The 19,923-nt window shown below is 37.8% G+C and overlaps 2 protein-coding genes across 3 annotated transcripts; both read right to left on the bottom strand.

Annotated features, from left to right (window-relative positions):
- Positions 1-235: 235 nt before the first annotated feature.
- npas4b (neuronal PAS domain protein 4b) lies at positions 236-3,830 on the bottom strand (the record flags this gene model as incomplete). Its single annotated transcript, XM_079834346.1, has 8 exons — positions 3,626-3,830; positions 3,128-3,282; positions 2,946-3,048; positions 2,545-2,836; positions 2,340-2,449; positions 2,101-2,236; positions 362-1,782; positions 236-261 (listed from the first exon to the last, which is right to left on the bottom strand). The coding sequence occupies exons 1-8, from the start codon at positions 3,798-3,800 to the stop codon at positions 236-238; spliced, it is 2,418 nt and encodes an 805-aa protein (XP_079690472.1). The 5' UTR covers positions 3,801-3,830.
- A 7,058-nt stretch (positions 3,831-10,888) lies between these two features.
- Positions 10,889-19,915, bottom strand: efemp2b (EGF containing fibulin extracellular matrix protein 2b). Of its 2 annotated transcripts, XM_079834349.1 has the most exons (11): positions 19,765-19,915; positions 18,041-18,170; positions 17,768-17,816; positions 16,539-16,751; positions 16,290-16,412; positions 15,992-16,108; positions 13,627-13,746; positions 13,423-13,542; positions 13,150-13,276; positions 12,844-13,039; positions 10,889-11,753 (listed from the first exon to the last, which is right to left on the bottom strand). In XM_079834349.1, the coding sequence occupies exons 2-11, from the start codon at positions 18,128-18,130 to the stop codon at positions 11,592-11,594; spliced, it is 1,317 nt and encodes a 438-aa protein (XP_079690475.1). In that variant the 5' UTR covers positions 18,131-18,170; positions 19,765-19,915; the 3' UTR covers positions 10,889-11,591. The 2 variants fall into 2 exon arrangements, with proteins under 2 accessions (XP_079690475.1, XP_079690476.1); XM_079834350.1 differs by lacking the exon at positions 19,765-19,915 and having other exon boundaries at positions 18,041-19,217.
- Between the last annotated feature and the right edge of the window lie 8 nt (positions 19,916-19,923).

Here is a 19,923-nt window from a genome sequence, read left to right as displayed (position 1 = left end):
TGGCACTTGGTAAAATTGCCTTCGTTACTTTAAGTACTTTTTCCCAAAGTGACAGTCCAATATGAATAGGATGCATGTTCATGGGACTTCATGATATTGAAATATAAACATAAATAAATCTTTTTTTTTTTTTTTTGTACACATTTCAATTTAACTCTACCACATTATCCCAGAAAAATAGCTTTGTAAAAGATGACAATATGCCATACTTCATCGATTAAGTCACAGACTTATGTTAAAACATGTGATCACTGGTTCCATCTGTAAGAGAAGACAGAGAAAAAAAGCACAGTTTAGACATGAAAACTTTGAGGCACTTTGAACGTCATGCTGAAATCACAAAAACGTCATCATTTCTCACCTTGGTAGAAGATCTGTCCACCTTGATGAAGGAGTTGATACAACTCATCTTGTTGCCTCTCGGCAGGAGTCATCGGGGCGGCTGCCCCAAACACAGGTTCCATGGTGACCAGCTCCTCTAGGAGGGACTGGGCACACGGCAGAGCAGGGGTGAGGGCAGGAAGGGCTGGATCTGTCGTGGATCCTGGGGAGGACATCATTTTCATATCCTCTTCAGGTCTCTCTGCTTCCTGCGGCCCACCCCCGGCCATGCAATTATGGTGCGTCGACTGGACGCTACAGAGGTGGTGTACACCGTTCAAAATCGCAGCCTCCTCCTGCGTGTGGACAGGGGAGCTGCGGCTCGTAGGGGAGTGCTGAGCGTAGGACGGCGCTGATGAGTAAGGTGAGGGAGGTACGGGGGAGGTGGATGGCAGATTTGGAAGAGGGATGCCATCTACTGCTTTCTCCTCAAACATAAAGACATCAATGTGAGCCAGTGAGGAGTTTGGGCCCTCAAACGATGCGTGTTGAGGGGGAGCCAATGTGCTTTGTGGGTGGCTGTGACAAAAACCTTCAGCTAAAGTGCTAATATACTGAGCCAATAGTGAGATCTCCATTCTCTCTCTTTCGGTATCCTCTTCCCGAGGGAAGAAGCTCAAACAGGGCTTTTTGGTGGGTGAGGCCTCTGGGGTTAAAAGGCCTTCGGGGGGAGCGTGGAATGGGAAATGGGGGACGTCTACGTACAGCGGTCCCCTGATCTCTGGCAGCGCCATGAGAACGCATTGATCACTGCCTGGGCTGTCTGGAGTAGGAGGCAGCGTTTCATAAAGACGTTTGCGGCAGGGTTGAGCCGGACCAATGCTGGCGGAGAGGGGCGCAGAGGTTATAGGCTGCCTCATTTGACCTGCTTTGTTATGGTCTGATTTAAAGGTCTCATCACCAAACATGAAAGTTCCCCCTCCAAGTCTTGGGGTGTAAGGGGGCGTGCAAATATACTCCTCTGAGCTTTGGCGCTTAGGAGGAGCTTTGAATGGAGGAAGGGGCGAAGGGGCGACATGGGATTGGGGGACTGTAGAAAGACTTGGGATGTTGATGTTGCCAAGATGTTCAGGGGACACAGATACAGTCGTGGCTGATCTCCACATCTGGTGACCGCTATGCGGTTGTAGGTGGCTCTCTTCGTCCTGAGAAAAGCTCTGAAGGTGCTCGAGTGCCATGCTGGATGGGGCAGAGGTACTTGGGAGCTCTTCTGAGGAGCTCCTTCCAGAAGTGGTGAAGCTGAAGTCGAAGGACTGGGAGGACAGGCCACTGCTGTTGGGCGTGAAGACCTGGTCCGGGCTGGACAAAGGGTCAGAGCTCTGCCGAGCCTCCTGGTACAGGAGAACCAGCTGATTCTGCTCTGAGTACAACTGCTGACGCACTGACCAGGCTTCAGACTCACTGAGGGATGAGTAGAGAAAATGACAGATTGTTATGATTATTCATAGTATGCTATTATTTTATGAATTTGGTTTATCGTATGTAAATATTTAGTAGAATTATTATTACAATAATAAATAGTTTTAATATATTTCATATAATATCATAATTAGAAGACAACAATAATAATATTTAATTATTAAAATGTATAAAAAATTACAAAATTATAATTATTACTAATATAAAAATAATAATAATTATTATTACTATTACTTAATGATGATAATATTAACTAAAAAAAAATGTTTTTCATAGTATATTAAACTTAAAAGTCTTTACCTTATGACGTAGTTGTGGCTGTTGATGGGATATTCTCCAGTCTCCAGCTGAAGAACAATGTAAAGCCAGACCCATGTGTGGTCTGCTGCCTCTACCTGGACCACCATCTCCACTTGCCTCTCTCCACCCTCATGTACTGAAAAAAGACACAACGGCCAATTAATAAACCGCATTTACTAGACCAGCTTTTTGATATATGGTATAAACTTATAAATAAATGAATAAAGTTAAGTACTCACACAGGGTACAGTGTTGTGCAGAGGCGTGAGAGAGATCTCGAGGATGAATCAGACTGTACCATGAGCGAGAGCTCAGAGTCTCTATGTCATAACCGAGGTACACGCTTACACTGTCAGAGAGAGAAATACAACGACATCATTCCCTCACTATCAAATGCATATTCATTGTATACAGACAGGGACATTCACTGGACTTATACCGTACCTGTCCTGAGCAGCATGGATTCTCATGTCCCGGCAGTGCTGAGACTGGAAACAGGAAAGGAGGAAAGACTGCTCAGCAGGAGGGGTTGGGAGAGGATTCCTAGCTGAAGAAACCTGAGGGACACTGGACTCCAGTGGGGAGCAAAAACACACCCACACTGGATTGGATGTCCAGTAGGAGGATGTGTGGTATGGAGGTGGCAGACAGTGTGCCCGAACCAACGCCAGTTTGTTCCCTGATCCTTGCCTCCTTACAAACTTCGAAGTGCTGAAACGGCAGCGAAAGAGGCGGTCTGGACAAAAAGAGTTGCAAGAAGAGTGTTTTCATTATTATTTTACCAATTACATTCATTTCAATTTCTTTATGTTGGAAGAAGGTGTCAAACCAACAGTGTAAATTACCTGTATCAGTTGTGGTGACTGGCACAAGGTTGCCCCTCATGATGAAGTGGTCGGCTGGGTCTATAATGTCATACACGCTGTCACTCTGAGACACCAGATCCACCTGAACAAAGCAGAAAATGTTCAACACGGACCTAACAAATTGTTGTAATGATTTTAAAAATGACATTGATATTCCTTACCATGGAATGGCCAAGGTGCTCTGCCACATTCTCCGATAGATACAGGAGTTTTCCTTCACTTGTCAGCACTAGGAGAAAGCCTGGTAGTGTGTGCAGCAGATCCGAGAGTTCTGGCAAAGACAGGGCGCTTCCGCTCATGTCGTGACCTGCTGCCACTGAAAAAGACAAAACAATGTTTAAAGATAAAACATAAAGATCTATAATATTGACATTGTTTGAAATTAGAAAGCAATCTAATCCACACAAATAGCTCAACATCAGCACCACAGACAGAGACCAGCTACTTTCAGAACTCTGGACAGGGACAGAGATTCCTCAGATATCGCCTAAACTTTAGATCTGCTCTAAATTCGTAAAAAATGAAGGCTTTACAGTTTGATGCTGTAGAAGCATCATTTGTATGGTAACTAGTTCTTTAGAAAACCATGTAACGATGCTTTCAAGAGCCTGAAAACCTCCAAAAAACAGAAGAAGCATAAGTTCTTAAGTTAACTCTACCTTGAGAGAAAAAGACGGACTTTCTTGTGTAAATGCAGGCTAGGGACATGATGTGAAGATAGGAAAGACGAGCCTTGTCGGCATCGGAGATGGGCAGAAGATCTTTCAAGTTGCGAATTTCTGCGTTGATTTGATCCCTCCGAGCCTTTGACGCTCCTTTAGTGGACCGGTACATTTTCTCGAGTCCAAAGAATCGTTGGAATGGACGAATATTTTGCAGTATTATGCAGTCTGAGCTACTCAGCCATCATTCAGGGCAGACGCCACTTCTTCTAAGTTTTTGGATAATAAACCAACCTACTCAGTAATTGAGAAATGCATTTTTTTCTTTGCCCATATATCCTCTATATTCTCTTAAGTTTTACTGTTGGTGTGCTATGGATCTCTATCTCTCGCTTTCGCGTGAAGCTTCTAATGGAAACATTGCCTCCAGATCCCTTATATAGTGCGCGACTGAAGAAATGATGGGAGGGGGCGTGCATAAATGGATCTGAATCTGATCTCCAAGTATCTCTGTATTTTGCTGTTGTAATGGTGACGTAGGATAAATATGGGATCCCTTTCAACGCACAGAGCCAGATTTGGACAAATCTAAACGGAGGCAGTGGTCCAAACTCTCCACCCTGTTGCGCGCTCAGAGCAGGTGCATCTGGCCGCGAGCTGCTGTAACAGAATTTTGCTGCCTAACGGGATTAGAGTAAAATAACTCGTGTCAATAAATTTAAGTGATAAATTTAAGATATTTAACTCAATCAAAAATAGCATCATGCCACCCATGCACTGAAAATAGAAAACAAACACCACGGTTAAGAAAATAAGTGTTTTATCCCTCGACTGTCCCGCACACGCAACATGATCATGGAAATTAATTTTACAGCCAATTAGTTAAACGGTTAACGATAAAAATGAACAGTCAGTAAACTGGTTTGAAAACTAGACATAAATATAATATAGGCCTATATATATATATATATATATATATATATATATATATATATATATATATATATATATATATATATATATATATATATATATATATATATATATATATATATATATATATATATATATATATATATATATACACAAAAAAAAAGGATCTATATGACACCAAAATGGTTCTTGGCTCGTAATCATACACTCTAAAAAAAAAAGGTTCTATATTGCACCAAAAATGGTTCTTGGCTCGTAATCATAGGGGAACCTTTTTTAGTGCTATATAGCACCAATTGTGGTGCTTCAGTGGTTCTTCAGCGGTTCTTCAGAGGTTCTTCAGCGGTTCTTCAGAGGTTCTTCACCGGTTCTTTGACTAAGGTGCTATATAGCACCTCTGAAGAACCGCTGAAGAACCACTGAAGCACCAAAATTGGTGCTATATAGCACTAAAAAAGGTTCCCCTATGATTACGAGCCTTTTTTTTTTAGAGTGTAGGGGAACCTTTTTTAGTGCTATATAGCACCAATTTTGGTGCTTCAGTGGTTCTTCAGAGGTGCTATATAGAAGAACCGGTGAAGAACCACTGAAGAACCACTGAAGCACCAAAATTGGTGCTATATAGCACTAAAAAAGGTTCCCCTATGATTACGAGCCAAGAACCATTTTTGGTGCCATATAGAACCTTTTTTTTAGAGTGTATATAGGCTACACACACACACACACACACACACACACACACACACACACACACACACACACACACACACACACACACACACACACACACACACACACACACACACACACACACACACACACACACACACACACACACACACACACACACACACACACACACACACACAGAGTATTTAATTCAAAGGGTAACAATAATATACAATATTTCTAATAAACTTATATATAGGAGACTTATAGCCTACGTTTATTTTTGTTACGCTAGAATTTAATGTTGGTGTTTATAAAAATATTATGTGCATAGAAAATAATGCAACAGGGTTGACATGGTAAGATCGCCCCCTACTGACAAACATAATAAAAGACTAACATAATAAAATCATCTTATGACAGTTGTACTATAGCCTAATAAAATGTATTTTATAAATAATAATAGCAATAATTATTATTATTAATAGAGAGACATTATTGTTTACTATGAGTTTTAAAACTCTTGTGATAATCATTTTACATTTGAAAATTCAATTAGCCTACAACTTATGTTCAGTGTTTTTTATTTCGATTTTTTTTTGTAGTTCTTACATGTGAATAACGAAACAAAACAGAAAATGGTGTTTTCTCATTGATTGGCTGTAGCTATGTAAGAGACTATATGAGAGAGAGAGAGAGAGAGAGAGAGAGAGAGAGAGAGAGAGAGAGAGAGAGAGAGAGAGAGAGAGAGAGAGAGAGAGAGAGAAGAGCGGTTTGAAGGACACTTGTCTGGTTTTATAGTTTCTCCTTCTTTATGTTCATGTTTATTTTAAAACCAAAAGAATCAAGGTCCTCTCTCTTTTACTTTAAAGAAAAGCAATAATCTGTTGCTGGGCAACTCTCCTTTTAAAATATCCGACGATAATGGTCATCTTAAGTTCGAACTCAACAAACTTTATTAAAGTAGCTAATATCATAGCCTAATAAGTAAAAAGTGGCTCGTGTGTCATGTTATGATTCATACACTTGTAAACAATATATTGTGAGAAAGTGGGATCTTATCTGCTGAGCTCTCTGTGGTCAAATTGTTCTATTTCCATCCTGCTTTGATCATTCAGCTCAGCGGTGACATCATGGCCTATCTAACTGATTAATGTATAGGCTAGGCTATATATTGTCTTTTGCATTTTGCTGTAATTAAGAGCATTTGTGTAAATTTGAGCTACAAAGGAAAGTGCATGCACGCATTTGTGTGTGTATAAAAAAAATAAAAGTTTGAAACGCTGTACAGCTCATGTTCTCGCCTACACATCTCCCTCCTCCCTCTCCTACCGTTGATGAAGCCTGTTCAAACTGCAACCTTGTAACTGTGCTGGCTTTTTTCTTTTTCCTTAGTCGCTCATGCTATTTTTAACACCAGCAACAGTTTCAACCCGTCTTTCAGTTTTCTAGTTCTAAATATATATTGCTCAAGGACAGACAGATTAGTTCGGTGGATTTCTGGAACTTTTAAAGAACGCATGTGTTGTTCACATTAGGACTTTCACACTTTAAATAGTTAATCCAAGGGTCAATCTAAACCCCGGGCAAACGAAATCCTGCTTCACGTTTCACACTTTCACACACTTATTTGCATATTCGCGGTGTCAGTGTCATTGATTGGATGAACGCAGCAGGCAACCTGTTTCAAAAGCATGTATTGTCTGTTCTATTGATTTTTGAATGGACATTGGACTATACGTAGCCCTAAGAATTAAACGGTCTGTTTCACACTCAAATTGACGCTGTTCCTGTCAGCATTTGACATTTTTCCTCTCAAACAACGAATTTACTGTTTATATACAATGCACTGTGCGGTGTTTCCGTGACTGTCCGAAGCATGCAAATATGAGTAGCCTACTACGCGTTTGGTTGTCTGTTGCTGTAACATGCAATGCATCGTTTCACACTGTAAAAGTTTGGCACCACAATTTTCATTTTCTTTCAGTACTCAGTCTGGGACTGCGGTTTATTCTTAGGTTTTCTCCGAACAAATTTTTACCGGTCCAATCAGCGAACAGAGAGAGTGGCTGAAAACGATGACGTTGATGTTGTGCGCTAGTTTGAGTTGTAGTTCAGTAATTGTTTCTCATGGGGTCGGAAGGTATTGTCAGGGGCTAGTCAGTGATTTTATTGCCGTCTGTCTCCCACCACCCGCGTAAAAATCCCAGGCCGAATTACCTACTGTTTTAGACAAACACCAAGGTCGTGTGGTCATTTAATTGCTGTCCGAATCCCTGATTTTTCAAGAATATATAACTTCAGTATTCACTTATATCGTTTTGACCACTGCAGAGCACCGTGCGGCTGCGCTTCGCTGTAATTTGGATGCATTTCTAGACTTGTATTTCTTTAAATGCTGGCCACTATTTACAAGAGCAATATATTTCATCACCGCTCAAAAAATACAAAGAAGAAAAGCACGTAAACATTTGAATTGGGCCGTTATTTACGGTAGCATTTATTCTTATCATACCAAGCATACTGTATGACATTTTATTTACAGCAATCATGTTACGGAACACGTGAGCAGCGCGTTCCCGATCACAAAACTCTCCCCTCCACTGTGAATAAATCACAATCCGAATGCACAAATTTTAGGTTTTATCACTGAGGTGGCGTGCAGAATCTGCAGTTATTTTTACAGATTTCCATGTGAGAAACAAAGGTGAACGGCGCATGACATACGTCACGACCAAACTTTAGCGATTGGTTATGGCAGATCCAGAGTGGCTCTTGGCAGATCCAATAGTTTTGAACGTCAACAGAGTACCTGCCTTCACAGAAGTAAACGCTTGTCAATGGAGAGTGGCCAGACTCTCTGTACAAATGAAATGTACGAGAGTCTGGTAAGAACAGGCTAGGGTAAACGGTTAACCCGCTTTTAAATTACAAGTGTGAAACGTTACTTTACCTGGGGTTAAGCGCAGTGTGAAAAGCCCTAATAAGTGAGAATATTGTGGTGTATTAGATGCCTGCTTGGGATTTCTAGCATCTTTTCTAACCATCACCTCCAGAGGTGATTTTTTTTTTTTTTGGTCCTGGGGTTAAATAAGCCTGAGTCACAGTTCCTGTTTGTAACTATCTTACATCCTATGCCGTATCAGGCTGCCATTATCTGCATCATACTGTCTTTTTCCTCTTTTGTTATGTCCAACCTGTGCAATTATGGCTATTACTGATCAAATGACAAAATCTTTTAGCCTTTGAACTATAATGGATGTAAATGGGAGGCTGGATGACAGGAACAAGGACAGACGGGACAAACTGTTGGACAGCCACAGCATTTGACGTAGTTCCGAACATATGCTTTCAATTTTGATGAAAAGTTTTGCTGGATGATGTGGACCTGGCCCTTGGGAGAGAGAGATGGAGATGCCACCCTAACCTCTGAGCTCCCACTGGAATTTTTGTTTATTACGTGGGTGGCACGGCCATCTGCTGAAATCAGAAAGATGGGGGATGGAATTTCTTGGAGAAAATATGTAATGCTTATAATCTGTTCACTTGTACAGTAGCTACATTTTTTAAATTTGCATTGAACTATGGTCATTTTCAAAGAATCGAAAGAACACGAAAATAATGGTCTTGCTTTTCAGGAAATTCAGCTCAGACGGCTCATGTTGCTTATTCCATCACGTTCGCAAAACTTTTATTATCCTAATTTGGACTCCACAGTCAGAACAATATAATTTTGTGGCCACAGATAAGTGTTACCCTTATGATCAAAATGTAATTTGGGTAAGGAAAAAAAAAGCCCAAAGTGTTTAACTTGTAGTATCCATGTCTTTTTCTACACATATTCCTTTCCTTCTTCTTCTTTTGTTTATTGGTTCATACTAGAAGCTGATACTTGACCATCTCTGTATCTCTGCACCCATGGCAACTGAGCTGCAGTATCTTAGTAACAAAATTTGCGCATTGCAAGAGATGCGAAAGGATGGTTCTTCTCAAGCACACCAATTTGATCCCAACATGAAAAAGTAATATCATTTAACCTATCCCATTGATTTGAAATAAAGTGGAACTGGTTAATGTACTAAAAAAGTATATGGGGAAATGCTCTTCCTATATGTTCAAAAGGTTTCACTGTGTATTTCAATAACTTTATACATTTTGGGGATGCGACAAGCTTCTTCATCCACTATTTTGTGAAGAAAACTAAGAATGGAAACTCACCTTGTCATTGCCTTCACACTTTTAAAGCTTATTAAATCACTTGGAAGGTCACGTTGTCTGATTCTTTCTGGTTTGAAGAACAGTTTTATTTGACCATGTCATCTTCTTGAAAATTGAAGATCTGATTTGTGTGTGGGATGGAAATGTTCAAATTACAGAGAGAGAGAGAGAGAGAGAGAGAAAGGTATTCACAACAATTAATCGTGTACATCTGTTGTTTCAGTCATTCATGGATATCAGAGAACAATATGTTTTAATGGCCTGATTGTGACGTGCATTTGAGGGGGTGGACAGAAAATTGACTCTCCTTATAAGCCAGTGTAACATTAACCTTGTAAGCCACAAAAATAGCTCCAAAATGGGGGGCCCAATTTCCTCTGCATGTGAAAATAACTAACCTTGTTTATTTTTAGACAAAATGCAGTTATTTATAGACTGGCATATGAACATTTGTTTACTTTTAAACAGATGTAACATATGAATTAATAATATGGTTATTAACACTACTAGGTTAATATCCTCCTGAAGCTGGATATCCAAAGGTTTGTGGTACCTTCAGAGAGACAATTTAATAATCAAAAAAAAATAGAGAATGTACAATATCACAGCATCATCATCTCATATGATTGTCAGCGTACTGAGCTACTCCTATCACACCTACATCCATCTGCTGCACTACCCACAAGCCCTCTGTGCCAACACTGACCATCAATGAGCTCATCATTTCCCTGCTGGAGCTACACTAGGCTAAATTCACACTTATCATTTGACAATACACTAAATGCCGTTATAATTAACACACAAATCCTTTCACACACATAGCAGTAATAAATCAGTCACTGACTCAAATAGAACTTCCTACTCGTTTTGCCATTGTTCCAAAACAAGTGCGAGATGACCAGTCCATTGATGAAATTATGTTTATGAATGGCCTGCAACCACACAACCCTTTTTGGTACACTCTAATTATATATTATTTAAAAGGTATCAGTTTTCATGTAGTCATTCTTTTTATCCGTTAAATTCTTCATATGTTTTGTCTTTTTGTCTGTCTATGATGTACAGTACAGTAAATATGTTCTGAAACTACAGAACTTTAAATCTTGTAGTAAATACATAGTATTTTCATAATGAAAATATTAGGTAGAATAGTTTCATAGTAGCCTAGACCTAAAATAGCCCATAACATAAGTGACATTTATTTTAGGCTACACATTTGTGAACTTCCACCCTAAACGTGGCTGTAATAATGGTTCTTTCGGCTAACAGCATAAAGGTAAAACTCACCATGTGTTCACCAGTGTTACACTGTCACCATGTGGAGACACCTGGGTAATACATTTCATTTACCTTCAACACTCTCAATCAAGACCGCATTATTAGCATGTACAATAAATTGGATATTTTCAGCCTAGAAAGGATCATAAAAAACAAAGATATGAAGAGAGGATTAACAAATACTTTTTTATTATCTTTGATTTATTAACTTTTCACCTTAACAATGTAATTATGCAAAAATATAATAAAAAAATAATAATAAAAAGATTTTTGTATCATTAAAGAGTCAAACAGAAGTGATGTCAATAAAATATAACAAAATACTTAAGAATGGTTTCACAAATTATTTACATAGAAATTTGTTTAATTCAAGGTCCATAGAGACCTGGATTTGTCTTTAGTTTGTTAGTGTTTTCTGTTGATAAATGTAATTACAAAGGCTCTTTGGAATGTGTGTTGTATGTAGGTTAGATATAATTATACTGTAAATATGCATTGAGGGATTTTGTTAGCAAAAACTGGTACTAATAAGAAAATATATCTTGATATATATATTTGAAATATTGTGTGTGTGTGTGTGTTTATGGTCTGTGTGTGTTTGAGTGTGTGATTGTATGCTGCATGTATGTGTGAGAATGAGTCCACGGTGACAAAGTGAGAGGAATGAATATTCAGATGCTTTAACACTTCCCAGAATAGGCCCGCAGTCTCAGGCCAAAGTCAGCCACAAAAAAAGACGATTTTACATTATTAGCTGGTGAATTCCGGAATTGTGTTCCCAATTTTTAACAGATGAAAGCAAAAATAGACTGAATTCTTCTGTCATTCAGTATTTTTCTATGTTTATCCCTCTATTTCACTCTCCTTAGAAAGCATGAGGCCCAACATAAACGGAGAGACGAAGAACAGAGCTGGTCTGGTAGTTCATGAGAGGATTGACAGACAGCATCTCCAAATCAAGAACGTACTCCTTCGGTCCAGTCACTGCTCGGGCCAAAACCAACATGGCACTGATGTTGTTGATTTGCTGGAAACAAGAGATGACAGAAAATGAAAAGTCTGAGACCATACTAAAAATTATGAAATAAACTGAAATACTAGATAACAGCAGGTTTTTTTCCTGGGTCAAAAATTGTCGTTGGTGGTAGCTGACAGACATGGTCATCCACTCACACACATACACACACGCACGCACACATCTGCGAGCGCAATACTGACAATAGATTGTAAAAATGCAATTAATCGATTAGTAATTTTTGCTTATCTTATTTTGATATCTCATATTATGTATGATTTCTTACATCGATGTTTGTTTCTTTTGTTCATACTTTTTTACACTATTTACAGATTTTTTGAATTTTTAAAGCTTAAAACTAAGTGATGAAACACTAAGACAAAATATTTACGTTTCTTTTAGTTCACTAAATAAATATAAACAAAATATGTGACAGTGATCATATATTAATAATATAATACAAATCTTATTATTATATTATAGTATTATAAAATACACTATCCTACAAAAGATAGGGGCCAGTAAGACTTTTTTTAAAGAAATATTTATTAAGCAAGAACGCATTAAAAAAATGCTGTTCTACTGAGCTTTCTTTTCATAAAATAATATCAAAAATATCGATAATCCACAAAATTGTCTACACAGTTTCCACAAAAATATCAAGCAGCTGTCAACTATATATATCAACTGTTTTCAATATTGATAATAATAAGACTAAAATCAGCATATTAGAATGATTTATGAAGGATCATATGACACTGAAGACTGGAGTAATGATGCTGAAAATTCAGCTTTGCATCACAGGAATAAATTACATTTTAAAATATATTAAAATACAAATAAGTTATTTTAAATTGTAATAATATTTCAAAATATTACTGCTTTTACTGTATTTTTGATTAAAAAAATGTCTTGGTGAGCATAGGAGACTTCTTTCAAAAATATTTCACAAATTGTACTTACCCCAAACTTTCAAACAGTAGTGCAATATAATAAAAAGAATGCAAAATAGAGCTATTTTTACCCAGTCTGTACTAAATCACACATTATGTAACTTAGATTATGAAACTGATGTCTAAAGAGCATTGCGTCTTTGACTAACCCGTATGTAAAATTCTCCATTTTCATCTCCAGAGCGAATGCGGAAGGAGTTGTTGGCTCCAGGATAGACACTGGTGGCCTGGATCTGGAAGATGTCTGAGGGAACTGAGCGTTCAGAGGTGACGCTCATGTATCGATGCACAATGGAGAAAGGCATGTCACGACACTCTGGCTTCACCACTGGACATATACAACGGCTGGACAGAGAGAAAGTGAAAAAATGAAAAGGAAAAATGGGGAAGGGTGTTAAAAGTGCCAAAACATAACTGGTTCAAATTATAAGTTGACTTTTTTACAAATGGCTCACTTCTCCGAGACCTGGATGTAGGGGTCCTGGCATTGGTTGGAGTCCACACACTGATGCCCACCATGGATGTTCACACAGACCTGTCTCTCCCCACACAGATGAGTGCCTGTCTCACACTCATTCACATCTACACACAGAATTATTATGACAAGCTGAAACCAAGGGTAATGTAAGAGTCATTTAGTGCTATAAATGCTGTAGGGTATAAAGAGGAACATGTGTGTTAAAAAGGATTTTTTTTTTAAGGCCTCTTTAAATGTGGAGCACATTTACCCTGGCAGAGTCGTGTTCCAAGTAGCTCATAACCGTCTGGACAAACACAGGAAAATCTTCCAGGCTCATTCATACACTGAAACTGGCAAAGGAAACTGGAATAGCTGCACTCATCAATATCTGGGAGAAGAGAAAGAAAACCAGTCACATTCAGTCCATCATCAATTGGTCAAAAACTATTAAGCTAATGTCTTTTGAACTAACCATTGCATGAGTACCCATCTGATCCCAGGTCATAGCCCTGATCACAGCGACACAGGAATGTACCATAACTGTTGTAACACCTTTGCTGACAAGGTGCTCCCATCTCACACTCATTTACATCTGACAACAAAAAACAGATGTTAGAAGTTTGCGTGCTAAATAACATTTCTGAATAGAAAGCATTAAAAGGATAGTTTGCCCATAAAAAACAACAACAAAAAAAACATATATACTTATATAAATGTGTTTCAGGTTTTCACACAAAAAGCATATGCAATGTTCTGGGAAGGTAAGTTTAGGGTTATAAAAATACAATAATAAATAATAAAATAACTAGTAGAAATCATTCTGTGTAGGTTCTCTTTAGGTTGTCAAAACATTCACACAACACTCTGGAAATGTTTAGCCCAAGTTTTTGGTTGAAAAAAACTAATCTATAGAGAGAAAGGAAAAAAAAGAAACCATGTGCTAATGTTGGGGGAACATTTTGTGTTTGTTGGGACCATCATGTAATTCCAAACCTGTACAACTTTCTTCCATGGAAGACAAAAGGAGTAATTCTGAAGTATGTTAATTACATACAACAAAAGTGAATAGAGACAGGTGCCGCACTGTAAAAAAAAAAAAGACTACCGTATAGTCAAATTGACAGCATTTCAACTCTTTTTTTTGGCTCATTTAAATAATATTAAATATTACTGAAATTTATTTGAATCTTGAATAACTTCAAAAATGAAGTTGAAATTGGTTAAATTATGTTAATGTAATGGGGGGGAAAACATGTTGCCATGACTTTATTGATCATTTCATTTGTTTACAGTGTGTTGATCTCCGAAAAGTACAAACAATCTTAATGAAAGCACCCAAAAGCAGTAATATGCCATATCTCATTCATGTTCATTAACACTAGAACCGCCACAGGGTAAAATTTACCCATGGCTGTTTTTCAAATGTACATAACAGATTTCCAATAAAATATCCAAGTCTCCCAGTCACTGACTTTTACTAAAACTGTGTTATTTACAATCCCCTGTTGTTAAAAATTGTTTAGATAAAACCAGATTTAAAAACGGGGCATTTATACCTATAAGCGCCAGCGGGTCAAATTTACCCCTATATAATTCCTCTATTTTCGCGCTGTGTTTGAGCAACGTGTCGGTTTACTGCAAACAGTTACACAACGCACGGTCAAATAAAGATGTTTTAGCCTATTTATAAATGTTCAAACTTTGGATTAATTATACATTTTTGTTTTGCAATTTTGTATTGAGTATTGTTTGCTACTGTGTTGCTATTTATTCAAGTCTGCCCGTTTCCTGAAAGAAAAAAAAAATCTGATATGATGGAATGAATAAAACCATTTTCATGATTATCCCAAGTTTATTGGTGTTGTTCTCTTATTCAAATTATAAATGATATAACTATACAAATGAATAATGAATTAGGTCAAACTGTGTGCTTGAATTCGTATGTTATCCTTATCGTAAGTTGTCATACATCATGCAGTGCTGTGAATTATTATTTCTCTTCATTGTCTATTTAGGGTATTTTAGTAATTGAAATAACATGGGTTATCTTAATATGGGATTAATATGGGATTTTATAATAATATTACACCACCCAAATATGATTTATTTCCATCTAATTCTCATCGTCATTGCAGGCTGGTTTAGCCTATAGTCACCAAAAAGTGATTAGTGTAGCCTGCTTAAAACAGCACAAAACAACAGGACAAAAACATAATAATCATTTCATAACTCTATACATTACTTTGTGAAGACAGTAGCACAATACAGTGACATATTACGTTTTTTAGCCGTATCAATACAGTAATAATCTGCATGGGTAAATTTCACCCGCTGGCAGTTTTAGGTATACAGCGACCCCTGGCGGTTCTAGAGTTAACTTAAAATACACTGCAAAAAGTGTTCGTTTACATAATTTAATCATTTTAAGTTTACTCAGTTTTTTTAAGTAATAAAGTAATAAGTAATAAACTTCTATGTAATTGACAAAATTAAGTAATGTGAACTTGACAACTACACATAACTTAATTTTATTAAACAAAAATGTATTTAATAATTTGAATGATCGATTCTCATATAACAGATCTTCACTGATATCAAACATGGCATTTTCCTTATACAGAGCTATCATATAGTGCACATGCACAAATCGTATGAATCACTTTTCTTTTGCTCATTTATGCCCAATAATTTGGAAAACATCTTCTTGTTCCATGGAGGAAAGAAGTTTGAAACAGTGACAGAATTTTTAAGTAAAATATTCTGTTTGAAAAGGTATTTTGACTAACCTGTCAAACTATTTTAAAAAAATATGTACAGTATCTGGTTCAAGGTCTTACCAACACATGATCGGTTGTTTCCTGCCAGCTGGAATCCAGGGTCACATTCACAAGAGAAAGATCCTGGTACGTTCACGCAGCGATGCTGACAGTACCTGTACCTGCACTCGTCAATATCTAACAGAAGAGAGAAGGAGACACTGAAGACTCACTGTAGAATAGAAGCCTAATCCTATACAAACTGACTGCAAATTACTATAAATCTGGAATTTTTACAGTTTCTCTCAGTGAAAATGGCAATTAAAGATACATCCATATTTAAAAGACAGACGTTAAGACAGATCATATCTTCTCTCACCAACACACTCTATGCCAATCTTGCTGTAGCCGTCAGGGCACTGACAGGTGTAGGTGCCCACGGTGTTGATGCACTGCTGGCTGGGCTGGCAGTCATGCATGTCCAATTCACACTCATCAATGTCTGTCCAATACACACACACACACAATCCTCTGAATGATGAAGAGCTTCAGTACACCACACTGATGCACTCACATACTCAATATAAAACCATATAGGATTTCCCACATCTGCCCTTAAATAACTCACCCACACAGGTTTCTCCTTGGGCCCTGTAGCCTACGGGACAGGGGTTGAAGCCCTCGTTAGTCTCCACAGGCACACTGGGCTCTGATTGGCTGGAGGGCTCAGGTGCGGTGACCACATAGGCAGAGCGAGGAAGGCACAGGTAACCACCATAGTGATTGAAGCATTTCATCTCTCCCTGACATGCCTCCTGAATAGTATCACACTCATTTATGTCTAAGTAAAACAGAGAACAGAATTTAGGTTCCTCTCCAGTCTTTTTTTATCATTTTTTTTAAATTGTATTAAATGCTAGACATACAAAACATTTATCATATGTACTGTATATAAATGTTTTATCTTTCAGTTATCTTTAAATCTTTAGCAACTGAAATCATACAGTATATTAAGATTTTTTTGTTCCTTAAATGCATAGTTGAGCCAAATAGGAAAATTCTGTCATCATTTACTTGTTCCAAACCTAAATTACTTTCTTTCTTCTGTGGAACATAAAAGAAGTTTTGACCGAAACCGCTTTGGTGACCAACATTCTTCAAAATATCTTTGGTTTTCGCAGAAGAGAGAAAGTAATACCGGTTAGGAAAGACAGAAAGGGAGAGTAAATGATGACAATGTTAATTTTTGGGCAAAGTACTGTATTCCTTTAGAGTGGAACATTAAAAAACAACCATTAAAGACCTTAGAATTGTCTTTGTGTATATGAAATTTACCAAATAAAATCATGAAAACCATGAAGTTAACAGCTATATTTTGAGTCTCTCCCTTAGAAAATCTCTGATTTGTATGTCTACGCAATATATAACATTTGACGGTGAAGTGGGATCACAATTACACAGGCAGGTTAGAACAAAATCTCTCTCTATATAAATTAAGATATGTTTTGTCTGGCATATTAAGGTATAGGATAGAAAGTATTTTAACATCGAAAAGCATTACATAATTTACATAAATTACATCCTTTAGCTGTGCATTTACATGAAGCAGTATTTTAGACCAATGTGCTTTTGAAGTGGGCAGGGCCACCCTGCAGTTTTACATCCGAGTACATCTTCTTTGAGCGCCTGCGCTTTATCTCTTTGCGTCTGCTCTGGACATAGTGTGTTTTAACATTAAAAGATGGAGCCAGAACCAGACGCAGGGGCAAGACAGACTGATTGTGCCTGTGACATGTATCAGAAATGCATCACTTTCTCATCTCGCTCTCTTTCTCTGGCACATGACCTTCCACCCACCTCGACAGAGTTGAGTCTGCACGTCCCACTCATAGCCATCTGTACACTCCTGGCAGAGAAAACACACTTTATTATGTGTTATCTTTAATCATTAGCAGTCTCACTCAAACACTTGTATTGACAGGAACATGACTTCTAATGCAAACTGATGTCTGATAGCATACAATACCACACTATATATGGGGAGTTATGTAGGAAGGCAGATAGAAATTTACATGTTCAAGCATGAAGAGGACGGTAGAGGGAACATGGAGAAATTGTCAAATGACTTACTGTGTAAGAGTCACGCTCAACAGGAGACTGACAGATTGTAGCAGGAAGAACAAGCAGACCCACACAAAGTAGCACATATGTGGCCTTCATAGTTACAGGGAACAGGACACTCACACCGCCACACTCACAGCTGGATGGACGAACAAATGTACAGATATCATTAAGGCACACTCTCACTCCAAAGAGAGAGAACAGACGTGCAAAGAGGTCTGTTTGTCTCCTCTGGGATTATAAGGAGGGGGCAGACAGACAGGTGGGGTAAACCCTTGTAAAAACAAAGGTAATTGCAAATAAACTTGTTAACAGGAAGTGAACAAACACACACATTTGGAAGCAGTGAAAGTGCCCTGTTGAAAAGGCCAGCATTGGTGATCACCTACACATGTTTTGTTTTGGATACTGGTGTCACCATTAGGATTGTTAACTAGCTTTACAATGTACACTTACAGTACAACAAATTACTAAAACTATCAAAAATAAAAACAAAAAAATCTCAACTAAAATAACACTGATCTAGTTTTATGTTAATTTATATATATATGATCATATAATACTTCATCCATGCTTACATAATGCATTATCTGTTAATTTATACAACTTGAAATATTAAATGTATTAGCACGCGTAGAAATTTGCATTAATCTAGATTGTTAGTTCATGATACCTGATGCATTAACAAAATGAACCTTATTGCAAGTGTTTACAATTGCATTGTCCAGCTTGTATGTCTGAGATTAGGTTTATATTATCAATATGACTAAGTGTTGAATAAATATTAGTCCATGGCATATGTGATACTGTTATAAATGCGAGTTTGTGATTTTGATCTTGCTAACTAGGCAGTTCTTGGAAACAAGACAATTTGGTGCATATAATTAGATATTGCATGACAGACTTTCCATTCCTCACATTCAATGATGTGGAGATAGTTATTCATACCTTCATCTCATCCTGACTACTGTACACAAAAAGAATTGGTTACATAAAGGAAAGATTGAGGAAACAACTGCATGTTACAACTTTTACAGCCCTCTTAACATGGGGCTTTATGTTGTCCAAAACGCTGATGATAGGAGAGTATCTCACCTGTTCTGGCCTCTCTAAACTTGTTACACTACAGTAAATAATTTATTATAAGGCTTTATTATTTGTTTTTACAGCTGCTCCATCTTATCTGACTTCATTATTCCTCTAGGACTATCAAATCATCTGTCAAACTACTTCTGCCTACACTCATGTTGACAAAGATGATCTTGCTCTTTGGTTGCTTCATTATCTTATAACATCGTGTGTTCTATAATAAATAAACTGACTTGACTTTCCATTGATTTCTAGGGACTTGCTTTACTGTTTGTTCTGGAACAGTGGAGTTGGCCTGCCTAAGAGGCAGTAACATGGCCAGTGTCTGAACTCTGCAGGATATGAATCAGAATCCGTCCAAAAACAAGCCACCAGCCTTGTCTGTAATCCTCAACTACAACTGTTTCAATTCAAACTACATTTTACTCTCACATCTGGAAAAGCATTGTTTAATTTCCTGTCACTCGTTTCATTATCAAACATTTCGCCGTAGTAGAAGTTGCAAAGTAAACAATGAGCTAGTAAAGTCCTGAAATGACACATTTATTTTCTCTTGATTGCTTTATCAGATGCCTTTCTCTCAATGTATCGCTTAGATTACTTGCAAATGCACAGGAGTCAAATACAGATGGTTTGAAACTCACTTCACTTGATCTGTCCAGCAGAAGTCGTGGTGTTCTTCTCTCTCTGTGCCTATGGATTTCACTCTCTCTCAGCATTTAGTGGACTGTTTTTGACCACAGACAGGACCCGGGCCGTGATAGCTGTGATTACGAATGTGAGGAAAGGTGCAATGCGATTGA

This window comes from Gobio gobio (genome assembly GCF_949357685.1).
Source record: "Gobio gobio genome assembly, chromosome: 14".
NCBI classification, from domain to species: Eukaryota; Metazoa; Chordata; class Actinopteri; order Cypriniformes; family Gobionidae; genus Gobio; species Gobio gobio.
The sequence above is the reverse complement of the archived record's forward strand: the minus strand, read 5'-3'. Positions and strand labels throughout refer to the sequence as shown.